Source organism: Meriones unguiculatus, chromosome 1 (assembly GCF_030254825.1).
Source record: "Meriones unguiculatus strain TT.TT164.6M chromosome 1, Bangor_MerUng_6.1, whole genome shotgun sequence".
NCBI lineage: Eukaryota > Metazoa > Chordata > Mammalia > Rodentia > Muridae > Meriones > Meriones unguiculatus.
This window is the reverse complement of record NC_083349.1, coordinates 15,595,419-15,611,912: the sequence shown is the minus strand read 5'-3', so window position 1 is coordinate 15,611,912 and position 16,494 is coordinate 15,595,419. Positions and strand designations below refer to the sequence as shown.

Sequence of the window (16,494 nt, the reverse complement as noted above, 5' to 3'; positions counted from 1 at the left end):
GAATAGCAAGGAGGTTAAATATTTGCCTGTTGCTATTTCTTAAATCCCTTTGGTCCACTTGTTTCTCTTGGCTTCTATATTCTCATTCCTCTTCTCTGGATTGGCTGCTCTGGGATTTGACCATGCAGTGCCTCAGGTGTGACCAGGACCTTCTCTCTAGAAGAAATTGGATGAAGCTGTAACCCTTGGGGAACTGTGGCTGCCTGTTCTGATTTCTAGATAGGATAACAGTCTCTAACATGAAAGGAACTCTCAGTCAGCTGGGTGTGGAATAACCATGTAAAATGTTATTTATGAAAATAGACATAATTGCCAATTGTGTAATAATATGAGCACTAGAGGCAAGGCTCAGACTGATGTGTTCCGGTGAGAGGACAGTGCATCCACACTATAGACAGCCTTGACCTGTGTCCCAGGCTTTACTTCCACAGTTACCTACCGTTCACATGGGCTTATCAGGGTTCAGAGACAGTTCCTACTTCTACTCCCTGAGGCCCACTCCCACCCAAGAAGAACCATACTTCCCTAAACTTAGCGAGAAGAATCTTGTGAAAATCTGCGCAGGTTCAATGGGAGTCTTCCACACACTGGGAATCACTGTGCTTAGTTAGCATTCACCTGTACATTCTGCATTTCTTTCTCAGACACACCTCCTATGCCAAGCCCTTGAGCTTAGGAGACCTCAAGCAATGACCATCATTTCACCTTCAGCAATGGAGACAGTGGCCTCCCACACCAGGCCTGATTCTTTTTTCCTATCTAAAACCACCTGTACTTACCAGGAACATCAGAATCTCAGGGACTCCATTAAAGAGAGCAGCATTTACAAGAAGCAAGTTTCTGTCTGTGCAGAGCTTGCAGGAAGTGAGGCTGGCTGGTGTTGGGGTATTGGAAGAGCTTAGGGTGGAGTAGGGAGAAAAAGGTAAAAGAAATGTAAATAAATGAGGGTTTTTGTTTGTTTGTTTGATTTTTGTTTTTAAGTGCACCAACATCTGGCGCCCAACATGGATCTCAAACCCACAACCCTGAGATTCAGTCTCATGCTCTACTGACTGAGCAAGCCAGGCCTAATTGGGAAGACACAGAGAACACCAGCAATGTTCCTTAAAGCTAAGCCCAACCATGTGGAATTTGAATCTTTAGGACTTATATTAATTATCTTTTTTTCGTTGCTGTAACAAAATATCTGAGCAAGGCAACGTAAGAAAGAAAAAAGTTTATTTGGGCAAATGGTTTGAGGATAAAGTCTGTCGTGATAGGAAAGAACAGAGGCAGGAGCTTGAGGGCCCTGGTTTCATCACCTTCTCAGTCAGGAGGCGGAAAGTAGAAAGGAAGTAGGAGCTGTACTATACAATGTCATGCCCCTGCCCCTGTCACCCAGCAAGGCTCCACCTCCTAAAGGTTTCTCAACCTTCCAAAACAGTGCCATCAGCTGGGACCACAAACACATGAGGCTATGGAGGTATTTCACATTCAAATTCCAACAGAGCCAGTGGAAGACATGTCTTTGAGCCCTTTTCAGCGTGGCCAAGTTACCAGTGGTCTTTGTGTCACTTCAGAGCCCTTCTGGAGGGAAGACTCTCTCTCCTTGCCTGAGAGCCAGGAGGGGATGGAAGGGAGAGGATAGGAAGGACAGAGTGTGCTCACATGCACTGAGAAGAGACTTGGAGGATTGGGGGACACATCCACGACCAAGAGATTCAGGGGTCTCTCAGCAGCCCAACCCACATATCTGACTACTTTTCCTATGTTTTTTAACCAACATAAAATGGTTACTGTATTGTTACATTGAAAATAAACTTTATTTGTTCATTGTATTAGCATCTAGGACAGGGCCTGGAGCACAAGCCCTATTTCATCTGTACCTCTGCTCATGGGCCTGGGGCTGAAGGGAGAGATGAGCTCTTTGGGGAGACTGTGACAGAGGCAGGCCATGCTTTGGAGGTCCGTGGTATTGTCAGGAGTTGAGTGTCCTGGAGTCAAAACATTTCCTCAGAGGGCACTTTGTAGCTAATAAAGAAATCATTTCTAATTGGCTAAGTAGTTGAAGTCCAGGTTTAAGGCAGTCATCTCAGTATACCAGGGAATCAAGAGAGACAGTACAGTGCTTGGTAATCAAATTTGGTGAAGAGCATTAGTGTCTGAAGTAACTGGGTTTGTGTCTGAGATGGAAATCAACTATATGAGGAGGCCCCCAACTCCTGATGGCCAGGCCAGCTTTCAGAGATAGCCAAAGATCACAGGCTTGAGCCCTGATTATGCCAGAGGGGCAGTGCAGACACATGGATAAACACTGTAGGTCACACACTGCAGGAATGAACGATGGCACCAGCAGGCATCAGTTGGGACCCAGTATGGCTACTAGTGCCTGGATTCTCCACCCTGCCAAGATTCTTTTAAGGGCTGGGATTCATGATACAGCCACTATTGGAGGACCAGCACTTTTTTCTCCTGAGCATCTGGGGCCCCCACAGTCTTTGTGGCCCAAGGATTGGAAAATATAAGACTTTTTAGCTGGAAAAATGAAGAGAATATTCTGCTTGCTATGATAAGGTGGTTAATGATAGCCATGGTCATTCCCACACGCCTGCTCATGTAGGTATGACCCATAATAACCCCAGATGGCAGGGGGCTGTCAGTGCCTGAAAGGACCCGCATCTGTCCTTGCACTTTTGGCCATCTCTGAACATATCTGACCACTTTGTTTAAAAGAAATCCATTTGTCTCTAGGCTGAATCATCCCCAGGAGAAGTACAAAAATGCTGTTTACTCGGTTTCAGGAGAGGCTTGGCTAGTGCTGGAACTGAGATGGAGTGGTTTGCTCCGGCTGTGCTTTGTAAATGCTCCCCTCCCAGATGGTAGTTTTTTTTTTTTTTTTTTCTTCCATGCACAAGTCCTCAATCACTTTCTGGAAGGTTTCCTGGGGCCTCTCCTATTCATCTACAGAATGGAGAGTTAGGCAGACACCAGGATGTGGCATAGTTTTAAGGGTCTTGTTCTCTAAGACTTTCTTTGCCTGGAGTGGTACCCAGGAGTACATGGGCGCCACCAAAGAAACAGGTCACAGCCAGGTTGTCTGTGGGGGAAGTCACATTGAAACTGGGAAGGGAATAGGATCAGACCAGGAGGTTTCAGGGTGCTCATCTGAAGAGGCGATGAACTGGGATTTAGATGAAGAGTTGTTGGTGAAGGCAAATGATGCTGAGGAAAGGGCACTCCTTGGAGATGACATTCTTTATCTAGACACACCAGGTGACCATCACCAGATGCTGCAACTCAAGGTTGCTGTCTTGCCACTCTACCCGGTAGTATTCTGGATTTCTCTACGGGGTTGTTCACACATGAGCAATGGAATCTCAGTTATATGAAAACTCCAGCTCCCGGAGCTTCGAACAGGCCACTTGTTTCTCCTGAGTGGAGAATTTTCCTGTGCCCATGCCTATTCAAGACTAGTTTCTCAATAACCTCATAACCAGCCATTGTCTGGGAGATCACTCCTTAATGCAGGCTCCAACCTGACGCTAGTATCTGACAGGGTTTCACACTCCTTCTCCAGTCACCTCTAACCTTGTGGCTCCCTCTCGGGGCCTGGGTTCAGGACCAACAACAGCTCCAGTTTCTCCCAGTGTGGAAGTGGTGAGATAGGTGGCAGCAGAGATGAAGCCTGGGTAACCCAACTGCCATCTCTAGGGAGAGATGCTGGGCATAGAAAGAGGACCACTTACCTTGGTTCATGAGGAACACTGTCTACATTCTCAGAGTCCTGATGTCAGCAGGTGACACTGAACATTGGAGTAAGTAAAGAATGGGGAGGACTAGGAGCACTAAGACAGTCCCACGGACATGGACAGCAGTAGGTCATCTAGATAAGGGATGGACATGGTCTGGTCCTCTGGATATCGGAAGTGTGAAAGTGATCACAGAGCATGGCCACAGAGAGGGCTGAGGACACATGTCAGAGTCAGATGCAGGGGAAACACCACAGGGGGTGGCCTAAATGCAATTGAAAACTTCAACCATTTGAGACTAAATCAGTAAAATGCTAGATAATCAGAGAAGCATTGGGTGCCCTCTGAGGAAATGTTTTTCTTCAAATAGGCAGTATCCCTGGAAGCCTTCACAGCCTCCCAAACCAGCTCTGTGAACTGGGTAGCACAGGCTCAAAACATGAGAGAAAAACTGAAACATGAGTGAATTTTGATTTGTTAACTTTTGGTTAGTTTTCCTTCCCTTCCTGCCCAGGGTCTTAACCCCTACCAGATCTCTATGGCTTTTCTAAATGTGCATCAGATCTGATATTTGTCCTCAGGGTAGCGTCTGGGCTCTAACCCTCTCAGAGTCCCCTGCATGAGCCTCTGTCCCCAGTCTCTTGTAAGCTCTCTTACCCCTATGTATGTCCAGTCCCTTTAATTCCCACCTGTCCTAGAGCATCCTTATAGTTCCTTCCTAAGCCTGGATGAGTATCCTTACTTCAGAATGATCCATGGAAGCCTCTTAGTTCCATCATCTATGTTATCCAAGACCAGGGCCTTTCTCAAACCATGATCTTGATTTATTTTCTCTACATCTTCAGTCCACAGCGTGGGACCAAGGCAGAGTCAATATTAAGTCAATGTTTTTAAATGAACAAATTATTTTTAAATGACTTAAACATTCCCTTGTTTATCAGCTGAGAGTCTGGAGGCAAGATCGTCTCAGTGGCAGTGTACCAATGCCCAGGTGTTGGCTTCTATTTCTGTTCTCTGATTAAGAAAACCAGGGCTTGTGAGAAGTCAGATAATTGGAGGGCTAAGTCACCAGAGAAGCCTGGAGCTCTGGGAAAATCCAAAAGTGAAGCAGTACCTTCAAGGTAGGAAATGAACACAGCAAAGACTGGAGACTGGGGTTCAACCACAGAACTTTAGACAGCTGGATTTGAGGTAGCTGAGCAACAACAAAAATGAGGTAGCGCAGGATAGTAATTGAGCAGATGAGCCGCTATAAAGAAGGGTAAAATAAATAAGTCACTGTGAGAGATGGAAGGATACCCTACTGGAAGGATATCCCACCGGAAGGATTCCAAAGCATCCACGGAGGCAGAGTATTACCTCTGACATGGGCGCTGCATACTGCTCCACCCAAGTGTAGTATGCAAAGCACAAAGACGTGACCTACCTGTCCAGGGGACATGGGGTACACACCTCAGCCTGGTCCTGGATCCCCATCATTAGTGAATCACAGAGATGGTGTAGGCTCTGGATATGATGTGCTGACGTGGCATGTTGGCTCTGTCTGTAGTCATCCTCCAGGCTTAGGGAGTTCTGTAAAAAGCCAGCGTGACACACCTGCTTGAGGACTAAGGTCATCAGAAACAAGGAGAGTCTGAGAAAATGTCCCCATGTAGAAGAACCGTAGCAATAATGAGAACCATGTACCATGAAATTCTAGGACAGAAAAAAAAATCGAGATAGCAAAAGAGATTCAAGTGATCTGGGGGCTTTGGTTCAAAAAGGTGGGCTAATTTTTTATGGCACCACACTTAGCTTATTGATATAAGATTTCAGTGATAAAAGACACCTGGAAGGGGATATAGAAACTGCCTGCAATATTCTTCCACATTTCCTATGAACCTTAAAATTACCCTGAAAAAAAATTACCTACTGAAAGAATAGAAAGAGAACTCTTAACCATTCATTGTAAAATACCAGCTGAATGTCTGCTAAGACCAGCCCGTTTGCAGGCCCTCCTACACTGCTTCAGCCCGCAGGGCTCTGAGAACATCTAGAAGAAGCCTCTCGGTGTTCAAGATAGTCAAGTTGAAATGCTCCCTCCCTGTTCTGCAGGCAGCCAGGCCTGTGGATCAGGGCAGGGTCCTGGAAGGCGCCAGAAGAAATAGTAGGGTCATAAATCTGGAAATTAAATTTTCTAATGTTTTTCGTATTGATTTTCATGGTGCGTTTGATGTATCCCACAGTCTTATACAACGCGCCTCCCTGAATCCATTGTACCTTAATGCTGCTTTTTTTAATTTTCTTTCTCTTTCTTTTCTTTTCTTTTCTTTTTTTTTTTTTTTTTAACCATTGATCATTTCAACACACTCCAGGCTCAGCATCAGATGCTAACAGCAGCTGTATTGAATATCTTTCTCCAGGTGTCAGCATTTTCTACTTGGGAGAAAGAATTGCATAAGATTGTGTTTGACCCACGATATCTCCTGCTAAACTCTGAGGAACGAAAACAGGTAATTCTGGGGCAAGGTAACGTGGGAACTAGAGACAAAGCTGGGAGGCTACTGGGTTCCCTGATAGTCTGAGAGCTTGGGACTAAAGTTGAAGGTCCAGAGGAGGTTCATGCCTGGAACTGTTTTGTCCTACTGTGTGGTTGCAAGCCCTGCAGGGAATGACACGGTGCCTAAGATAGAAGCACAAAGCTTGGAACACCAACCCCATTCCAAATGGCTGTACTCAGTGTGCTGACAACACGGTTCCACCTCTGCTCTTCTACTGTTCTAGGGAAATCAGCAGTGGCCAGGGAACAGAGATAATTAAAGTAAAAGTTACTATTGTAGAAAACAGGTGCCAGAAAAGGTCAGGGTTGGCTGGGCTGGAGTGGGTGCTACCAGGCTCCCCGGAAGAATGACTTGCCAGAGATCTGCTCAGGCTTATTTGTGAAGAAGTTCACAGAGCCAACTCAAAAAGATGACTGAGAGGCAGGACAATATGCTATAGCCTGGGAAGGGACTGTGGACACCACACCTTAGCTGAGGCTGTGGGGCAGAATAAAGTTAAGAGCTATAAGGACAGAGTGCTATAAGGACAGTCACCGACCTGGCCAGACTCTTCTTGAGACCCTGTCACTACCCTGCCCCTCACCTTGTATAAAACAACTGGGAAAAAAAAATGAGCTTTAGAGTTAGCAGAGAGGAGGGGTCATTGCCAAGGATCTCCAGGAACCCACTGATGTGTGAGCTGCCAGATTCTTATCAAGGTGGCAGTAAGTCATAGGGAGTACAATTTTATATCGAGTCTGTTACTGGCCATAAGCAGACACTGAGATGGTGCAAATGAAAAGCACCCAACTGGTCTCAGCCAGCCAGGGACCCTTTCTCTCCCCTACTCCTTAATTAAAATTTCTTCCTCTATTAGGCTGAGTGAGGGGCTGGGAAGCATAGGAGGGTTTTGAGCTGGCCTCCTAGAATCTCCAATTTATCCTTTCTGAAACTTGGGATGGAGCCTTTTCATGGAGTTTATGTCAGCACACAATTCAGTGAGCTGAGTTTGGGCTACATGTGTATTCTTCTTTGGCTAAAGAAAACTGTATATTTTAATAATTGATACTATTTCACCATTTTGTTGCATTATTAAAAAGCAAAAAGTTCAATTGCTCTTTGTAAAAAAAAATAAAGAAAGAAATCTCATCTACACTGTAAGATGCTGTGAGCTTCTGAGGCAGGCTCGCCTTGTGTGTGAAGACCCATTGCAAACAGCTAATGTGTCAAGCCAACCTATAAATATATAGGCTGTGCTTTTACAAATAGTCATTTTTGTTTGCAAGGGGGTGGGGATGTTTTTGCTTTCTCTTTAATGTGTGACCAATCGTTTTCTGCACCCCACTGGTAGGTTTTCGAGGCTAACATCATTTTAGAAGAAGCTAACAGACAAGACCTGTTTAGTATGAGGCCCTCCAACAACTCCAGTTGTTTCTTAAACTATAGATGCTTAAATTACATCCGTTAGAAGGTCTAGGAGAGCCAAGGCCCAGGCAGAAAGGATTTGGTTCATGGGAAGGACATTACTAACCACAATTCACTTTTTGGAGTCTCAGGACAGAACCTTCTGGATCAGATCATCCCAGGAAGCTGGAGAGACTAGGCTTCCAGAGACCCTAGTTAGAGTGGGCAGATGCCAGCCTGAGAGGGCTATTGCAATTGTTCCTGCTTGGGTAGTCAACACTTGCCTAGGCATGACTTTGTATCTTGAAACATCTTATACCAAGAGCCCATTGTCTAGCCAAAGATTTCAGAAGTCCCTGTGAAATCACCAAGGGAGTTGTCGGTACTTTCTTAATGTGCTGCAATGGGAAAGGAGACAGCCTCATGGTGTCCATGAACCCTGCCCTCCAGAGAGCATCCTGGTCCAATGCCCACATCCCTGACACAGTTGTATGATTGGTGGCACAGCAACTGCATGCAGAGAAGGAGCAGTGACTGGGCTTCTCTGAGAAAGCACAATCCAAATTACAAATGGATTGGAGAGCAAGCATCTGATAGAATCTGCGGAGCCCTCCCATGGCAGTGTTTTCACAGGGGAAAGCTAAGGCTCCTGGTGTGAAGTTACCCAGGCTGCAAAGGAGATGGAGTGAACCTAAACAGAGAACCAGGCCTGGGGAGCGCTAATCAGTTCGGTTTCTATGGTAACGAGAAGTGTTTCATTTTATTACACCAGAGCCTACAGAAAACGAGATAACGGCCAGTGCTCTCTTTTAAAAAGTCATGCTCCAATTTGGGTAAAACTGGCATAATTTGTTAGAGGAAAAATATACCTGCTATGTTGAGTTATAGCAGCTTAAATAAAGCAACAGAGGGAAAGAAGAGAGAAAGGGACATAATTTGATTAGGGGGATAAATGGTTCTATGCAGGGAGGTGTGTGGGCATTTCTCCTGGGCTCTGACCCCACAGCCTGCCAGCCTTTCTGCCCACTCTAAAATTAATAGGGTAAAACTGAGCTGATGATGGAGCCACACACTTTTATTTGGATAACAGCCCTGCATTTACTTCTTCTCTCTGTTTAAATTAGAGGACTGCTGGAGAGCACATTCCACTATTTGCTTGAAGGTGAAATAACCCAATCATAGTCTTACTTAAATGTGTGTGCACACATTCAAAATTTAAGTTGTACTCGTGAATATTTCACTTCAGTGGTGCGGAGTCCTCAGGAGGCGAGTTGTATTTCCTGCATAACATTCTGGAAGAGGTTCGCTATTAAAAAATGGATCTGAGCCAGGGGCATGATTGCAGCATCAGGAAGCTGAAGCAGGGGATCAAGGGTTCCAGGCCACCCAGGGCAACATAGTAAGACCCTGTTTTCCCCATTAAAATATCAGAAACAAAACAGAAAGATATGAAGCAGTATGGTAGCATCAGGGTAGAGACAGGGATGGGTTCAAGTGTGCCATTCCTTCTCCTCTCCTCTTCATTCTTTGGCAGGGTTGCTGGAAACCAGTCAATGCCTCAGATCTGCATAGATTGATACAGGGTGGTTATGGACTGTGCCAGTGAAATAGCATGTGGGTTTTTATTGATAGTTTTGTGTTTCCATAAATATTTTAATTATCTTCAGCTTATTTTTTAGTGTTCTGAATGCTTGGATAGTGTTATGATTAGAACAGCTCTGTCTTTCTTCTTCCTTGACTTTATGGTCGGCAAGTGACAATTTTTCTACTGTTAGAGCAATGAGTAGCCTCCCTCCTACAGAAAAAGGAACATTCAGGTTGTGCATGTAACTCAGTTGACAGAATGCTTTGCCCAGCACACATGAAGCCCTGGATTACATACCCAGAACTGCATAAGCCAGGCACAGTGGCATAGACCTGCAATCATAGCACTTAGGAGGTAGAGGCAAGAGAATCAGAGGCTCATGGCAAGTTCTAAGCCAACCTAAAATACACGATACCTTGTTTCAAACAAGGAAAACAAGCAACAACAATTGAAGAACATTCTATTTGAAGTAGCAAAGAGGAGTTTCACACAGTCTTATGTGGTACCTGGTTCCCAAGAGAAAACAGTCTGATCTGGAGTATTGAATGGGTTTGCACACCAAACAGTATTCTCATGCCCTAGACTGGGAAAAGGGCTTGCTATTTGTTTATTCAAGCTACATCTTTGGTCAAGTTTTCTCCCTGATGGTTGGTGCAGTCTAGACATCACATGACATCCTTGAGAGGGCTCCCTGTGCATCGAGCCTTCTTCAAGCCCCAGGGTCTCACAGGTAGAAGTGAGGTTTCCTGGGAAGTAGAGTGTGGAACTCAGGGATGCAGAGTTCATGTCATTTGCACAGATGCGGCGGCCAACTACAGAAGCACAGAAAGTGAGTATAGTAGAGGAGGCATCTGTGGATGTTTTGACAGTGTGTGAGTGCTGGTAGGTTAGATATCCTACAAACATTACTCAAAGTACGAAACCGTGAGGGGAGATGTGGATGGAGGGGCTCCTAGCTTCTAGAACACAAAAGAGCTTTCCAAATCCAGTGTAGAACCCCTGAGATGGGCTGATGGGTTGGCCCAGAAGTGCTGCCTGTGTAGAGGGCATGCCAGGAGTTGTGGGAGCTGGGGACTGTGGTTCTCAGCAGCCTAGCTTTTGTGGATAGGCTCGGTTAACACCGGAGCTTTGCTTGTGGATCCTGTAGCCAGGGCAAATAACCACTTTCCTCATATGCTGGGCTTTTGTGCTGGCCTTGGGGTGTGGGATTTAATTTCAAAGATTCAATATCACAATGATTTTTCTTCCATGCATGTGTTTTAAGATATTCGAACAGTTTGTCAAGACAAGAATGAAAGAAGAATATAAGGAAAGAAAAAGTAAACTGCTGCTAGCCAAAGAAGAGTTCAAGAAGCTTCTAGAAGAATCTAAAGTGTCACCCAGGTATGGAGGGATACATGCACCAGGTGTTTCCTGGGTCCAGAAATGTGTCATCATTGTACAACTTTCTTCATTACATCTAACATTGCAAAGACGTTGGAACATTTACTGGACAGACCCGTTAGCAACAGAAGCCCTTTGGGAATCTGGTACTTCTCCTCGCTCTAGCACAGTGTGACTTGTCAAGTAAATTCCCCATAGTTGCTACATTCTTGCTACAAAGATCAAGAGTCGGCAGCCCTGACTCTGATCTAATAATCCTTCAGTCTCCATTTTCTCAGTGGTAGGGTTATAGGAGTGAGCGGGGCCACACCTGGTTTACTACATGGGACCCAAACCCAAGCCCCTATGCTTGGTTAGTAAGCATCTCTTCAGCATATATATATATACACATAATTTTAAATTGTAACTAACTAACAATATGATAATTGGTATGAACATTCCTTGTATCTTTCTGTGCAGTCATGGGATTCCATTGTCTGGTCTCTAATGTGTTTGGTCCATAATTAAGTGCACAGTTAATACTGGCTGCACACTGTTCCCCAAATCGCTCTGCCTGTCTGGAGGACTTTCTGAATTACAAAAGTGAGTGCAGCTTGGACCTCAGGAGATGCTAGGCAAACCCCAAATGTGTATCCGGCCATCTGTAAGGGTGACTTCCCACCAAAGAGCCTAGAGTACTGGGCCTGGCTCTGATCTCCTCATCTACCCAGAGGTGGTCATGAGAGGGAGGCAGGTGTGAGGGAGGGGCTGGAAAACTGGGTCTGGAACGTTGCTTAAGTTCTGGCCTGGCCTGGCTAAGGGATAGGGTGCTGGACATTCCTGTGTTTTTGTGATCTCACCTGAATGGAAGCAACCACACAGACCTCAAAAAGTGACAGAAGAGATATCATCAAGTCCTGCGGAGTATTCCTTACTCTCTGAGCAGCACAAGGCACTCAGCAGTAATGGCTGTCCCTCTTGCTTTGCTGTTGAAGGCTTTAACTGATATTCCCTGATGCTCATTGGTAAGACGCTAGTGACAAGCCTGAAGTCCCACAGTGTGTCATGAAGATGGGGGAGGAGGTATAGGAAATACTGAGAAACTTGAAGGAAGTTCTCATATACACACACCCATTACACACACCTCACTTGTCACACACATCTCCCACCACACACAACTGTTTGCATGCACACATGCACGCACACACAAACCATACCCCATTTTATATATTCCACACTCCACACATATCCCCATATTACACATACCATCCACACAACCCACCACATCTACATACACTCATCAAAAACACACACCACCACATACATCACATACTCACATAGACCACAACAAACATATACACACATCACATGTCTCCTCACCAGCTTCTCATCACTTCTCATTACATACACACAGCATACACCTCATTACACACACCTCATATATGATCCACAACACACACATACATGACACAACCATGACACATACATATACTCTTCACACACACCCTACCACACATATCATATATTCACACAGCCCACAACAAACATACACACACATTACACATACCATCACCTATTCCTCATCACACACACACACACACACACACACACATACACACACACACACACATACACACACACACACACACACATACACACACACACATACACACACACATACACACACACACATACACACACACACATACACACACACACACACACACACCATACACTAGGGACATGAATGTGAGAAATAGAATGGGCTTACACTCATTCTTATTTAGCACTAAATTTCCTCTTCAGCTGTGCTCTAGGTAAATGTTACTGTGGTTAAGATATATGGTGTGACTTATAGGAAACACACAGACAGTAAAATCTTATTACAGTGGGAAATATTAAAATATTTTAAAGCACACTTGGCATATATTACTTTCATAATTACAAAGCTGTTCATGATCTTAAGCCTAGTCAGATCAGCTCTAGGATTTTCGTTTTCTCTTCACTCACTATCACCTTGCCCTCCTAAGCTGTGGGCAGCTCAGTCTTAGGGTAAGATTGTGGGGTTAGCTCAGGCTCCTTTGAGTGTTTTCAGTAGTAGCTACTCTGACCTTTTAGCTATTTTCCAAGCTAACCCTTGTGGTCTGTCTCAAGTCCTTCCTGAGAACCTGTGAGAGCAATAGCAAGGGGCCAGTCTCATGCTCCTGGACAGCCTAGCACACATACCTCTCTGCTTGGGTGTGAGCACCTGAGGGCACACAGTGAATGCTGGTGCCATCTCTGGTCATCAGGACATAGCCACACATGCATGGCAGTCACTCTGAGCACCCCAGAGCCAGCAGAAAGCCAGAACCACCCCTCAACGTGACTGAGTCATATTGGGCTCTTGTTCTCCCTTTCTTCCATGGTGCTTCTCTGCAGAGATGCCCCAAATGTGGTCTGGATGGGAGCAGTGTGGGCTGTCAACCCTGAAGAGTCCTTAACCAAAGTGCGATGATAGCCACAGCAGTTATGTGACTAGAAGAAGAAGCAGGGATGAGGAAATGAAGAGGGAAAGAAAGAAGTTAAGAAGAAGGAAACCAGAGAAAGATAGCCTTTCTTACATGGAACCCATTAATCAAATGCCACCCCCATTCCATTGTAGGCAGAGCAGCAAGCTGGCAACTTGATGAAGAAAGGGGACAGTGAGGAATCAAATCCTAGGACTTTCCTTTTAGCAGTTGTGTCCATACATGCTTTTCATTTCTGTATGAAAAGCTATAAGCTGCAATAATTTAAAACAGTAATTGGATGTGTGGAGGAAAACATAAACTTCTCTATAAAGATAATGAGCAAAAAATATCAAGAGTTTTCTGAATGAAGAATGCTTTTCTGTGCACGCTGTGTGCTCAGAGCCAACCATCCTCCATGATGGGGACTCAGGGTGACATCAGCAAAACTATGACTAGAAGAAGGAGGGCTGGTTGGTTAATGCCAGATCCTGGGTCCTTGGCCACTCCATGGCTACTATTCCTGGAAGCTCCGTGTGAAAGCTGAGCAGGTTGGGACCACAGTCTCTGGGTTCTGGTGTTGCTCCAAAGACCTGGCACTACTATCACCCCTTAAACTTCTATGGCTGGTAGATCTGTCCTCACTGATCGGGTAGCGCTGACCTCTGTGGTGTCCTCCAGAGACTCCCTGGCCTGGCAACAGCAGGTTTGCTGCATGGCGAGCCAAGACCTCCCTACCTGCCAGCCATGGTTAGACTCTCAGTGTCAGCAGAGAGTAGAAAGCCAAGCAGATAAGGGTGTCTCTACCCCAATTCAAGAGGGTCTAGTTAAATTCCACGTTAAGGGATCTAGAAGATTGTCTCAGAACTCTCCGGGTCTCTAGAGGACATTAGCTTCCCAAAGAAGACCAGGGCTCTCCAGGAAGAGTAGGCACCAACTAAGGGAAAAATAGAGGAAGGGTTTTGCTTCACAGTTCCAGTGTGCATGAGGCCCTGAAGCAGGAGGAAAATCGGTGAGGACAAAGACTTGCATGGCTGCAGTAGCGTTGGCAATAAGGTGGCTACAGATGTGGGAGTGAAGTAGGATCACAGCCCTGACTTCAGCACCTCTCGGCCTCTTGGCCTTTGGAAGTCCTGTCCTGGGAGCTTGCTCGTCATGTTACTCTGTTCTCTGGGGCGATGTGTCAGAAATGCCTTTGTCTTCCAGGACCACATTTAAAGAGTTTGCTGAGAAGTACGGCCGGGATCAGAGGTTTCGGCTTGTTCAGAAGCGAAAGGATCAGGAGCACTTTTTCAACCAGTTCATACTTATTCTAAAGAAACGGGACAAGGAAAACAGACTAAGGCTCCGGAAAATGAGATGAGCCCGTGCACCACGCAATACGACAAAGGGAAGCTGAGTGTGCTCGGGAGGTGGTGGTGGCCGGCTGGCGCCGCACAGTCCGGGCAGCCGGGGCTCTGGATGTTCTCAGAAAATTACTGTTTCATATTGAAGCTCCCCCTTTTGTACATTGTTCCCAGTTTGATGCATTTCTAATTGCCATGAGATGTCGAGTCCTTAAGTATTTTAATTATGCAAATTACTTGTAATATACACAAATTATAAACCCGCTGCAGGCTTGTGGCAAAGCAGAAGCAGGTAGTCTTCGTCATCATCTCGAGGTGTTGCCTCTACTCCGAAGGACTGTCTAGAACCTCCCCGAGACTTTTGTGAGCCATCCCCTTAGTGCAGGCCTCCCATGGTGTTCCTAGATCAAGGCCCCTTGTTTCCTGAGTAGTAGAAATGGGTTCCATTTTATTCATCACAGTGACAACCAGACCTTTGACACCCCGTGTGGATGTGATTGCCTGCAGGTGGCTAAGAGCGACTGGCTTCTTTGAAAGTTGTATCCTGGCCAGGAGAAGGGAGTCACGACGGCTGTCAGAGATCCTTCCTAAGAGGAGTTATTTTGTACAAAATCATCATATTACTATTTGAGTTATTTTTATTGTATGCCCAGAGTTTGCATGAGATTTTTCTCATCATCTTTGTATAAAAATTTTAAATTTTTTTTAATCAATAAATATTTTAAACCAGCATGTTTTCTGGCTGAGACACCCATCACTATCTTAAGACAGCAGAAATGTGTCAAGTAATTTGAAAAGATTCCAGAGGGAGGTAAATGCATGAGGGAGGTAAGCATATCAGGATACTAGAATAGACCCTAACTCTCTATACCTGCCTGGATAGATCCTGACTCTACATCTGCCTACTATATGGACTGGAACAAACCCTGATTAAAAAGAAGAAGAAGAAGAAGAAGAAGAAGAAGAAGAAGAAGAAGAAGAAGAAGAAGAAGAAGAAGAAGAAGAAGAAGAAATCACAGCTTACTTATTTCAAGGCCATGGAGTCCCTCTTTAGAGACAATGCCTCTCTTCCCCACTGAACACTGACAGCCTTCTTGCCTGCCTTCTTTGTAGATGTCACACATGTTAGAATGTACTTGGATGTGGTGGCATCTACCCCACACTCACAAGCTCTGGTCATAACACCTATACCATTCAGCCATTCAACTCTCTCTGCTGGGTGACTCATGGCCCTTGCTGAGGTTCAGGATAGTGGGGCATCTGCAGCCTAGCCAGCACCCCACCATCAGTCCACTCGCTGCCACCTCTCAATCTGCCCTCTTATGTGATCAGTCTCTTTGCACCCATACCTCTGCTTCTGCCATCCTGCAGGACACAGCTGCCTTATAGCAGCTTTGAGCTGCCTTCCATAGAGTCGCTATGCGTGATTTGGCCCTTCACTTATCACCACCCCCTGACCTGCCTATTGAATGTCCCTGCTAATCCTGCCCATTAGAATGTCACTGCTGAACACAGAGGGTTTGAAGAGCCTACTGAACCAGGGTAGAAGAAGCCACCATGGTTCTCTGGGTTTCCTAGTCTCTCAGCAGCTCCTGGCACTGAGGCAGTATGTAGAGCAAGTGGTAAGTGTGGGGCAGCATGAGCCATATCAATTACTGGGACACATGCCTCCCAGTCACTGCATGCTGAAGACAAAACACTTCTAGACCTGTGGGATTAGCAGGTCTAATATAGTTAGCTAATATAGTATGCTAATGTAGTTAGCATCACTGTTGCTGTTCAGCACTGACTGGCTACTAGCAGGAAGTCAACTAACTCTGGCAGCTTAGTCATGGCAAAGATTCAGAGTGAGAAAGTTTAGACTGCTGTGTGTGGAAATGCTGCTCAATAGGCCAAGACAAACTAGGAGATGCTTAAGATGACAGAGTATTCATTATTGATTTGCAAGAGTCACATCTGTCCATAGAAGTGGGTCTGGAGCAGAAATGATTTTGCCTTAACTGCCCCTCCCCCACTTCTATTATCACATGGCGGCTGGCCATGTGACTTCAGTGGTTACTG

At 45.4% G+C, this 16,494-nt stretch overlaps 1 protein-coding gene across 2 annotated transcripts in view; it reads left to right on the top strand.

Moving 5' to 3' along the window:
- The window catches only part of Tcerg1l (transcription elongation regulator 1 like), a 183,669-nt gene extending 168,506 nt beyond the window's left edge, over nucleotides 1-15,163 (top strand). For both annotated transcript variants that reach the window (XM_060381606.1, XM_021635078.2), the window contains 3 exons: nucleotides 6,131-6,220; nucleotides 10,501-10,619; nucleotides 14,294-15,163. In XM_060381606.1, the coding sequence (XP_060237589.1) occupies nucleotides 6,131-6,220; nucleotides 10,501-10,619; nucleotides 14,294-14,450 (366 nt within the window). In that variant the 3' untranslated portion in view covers nucleotides 14,451-15,163. The remainder of the gene's footprint in view (nucleotides 1-6,130; nucleotides 6,221-10,500; nucleotides 10,620-14,293) is intronic.
- The last annotated feature ends 1,331 nt before the right edge of the window (nucleotides 15,164-16,494 follow it).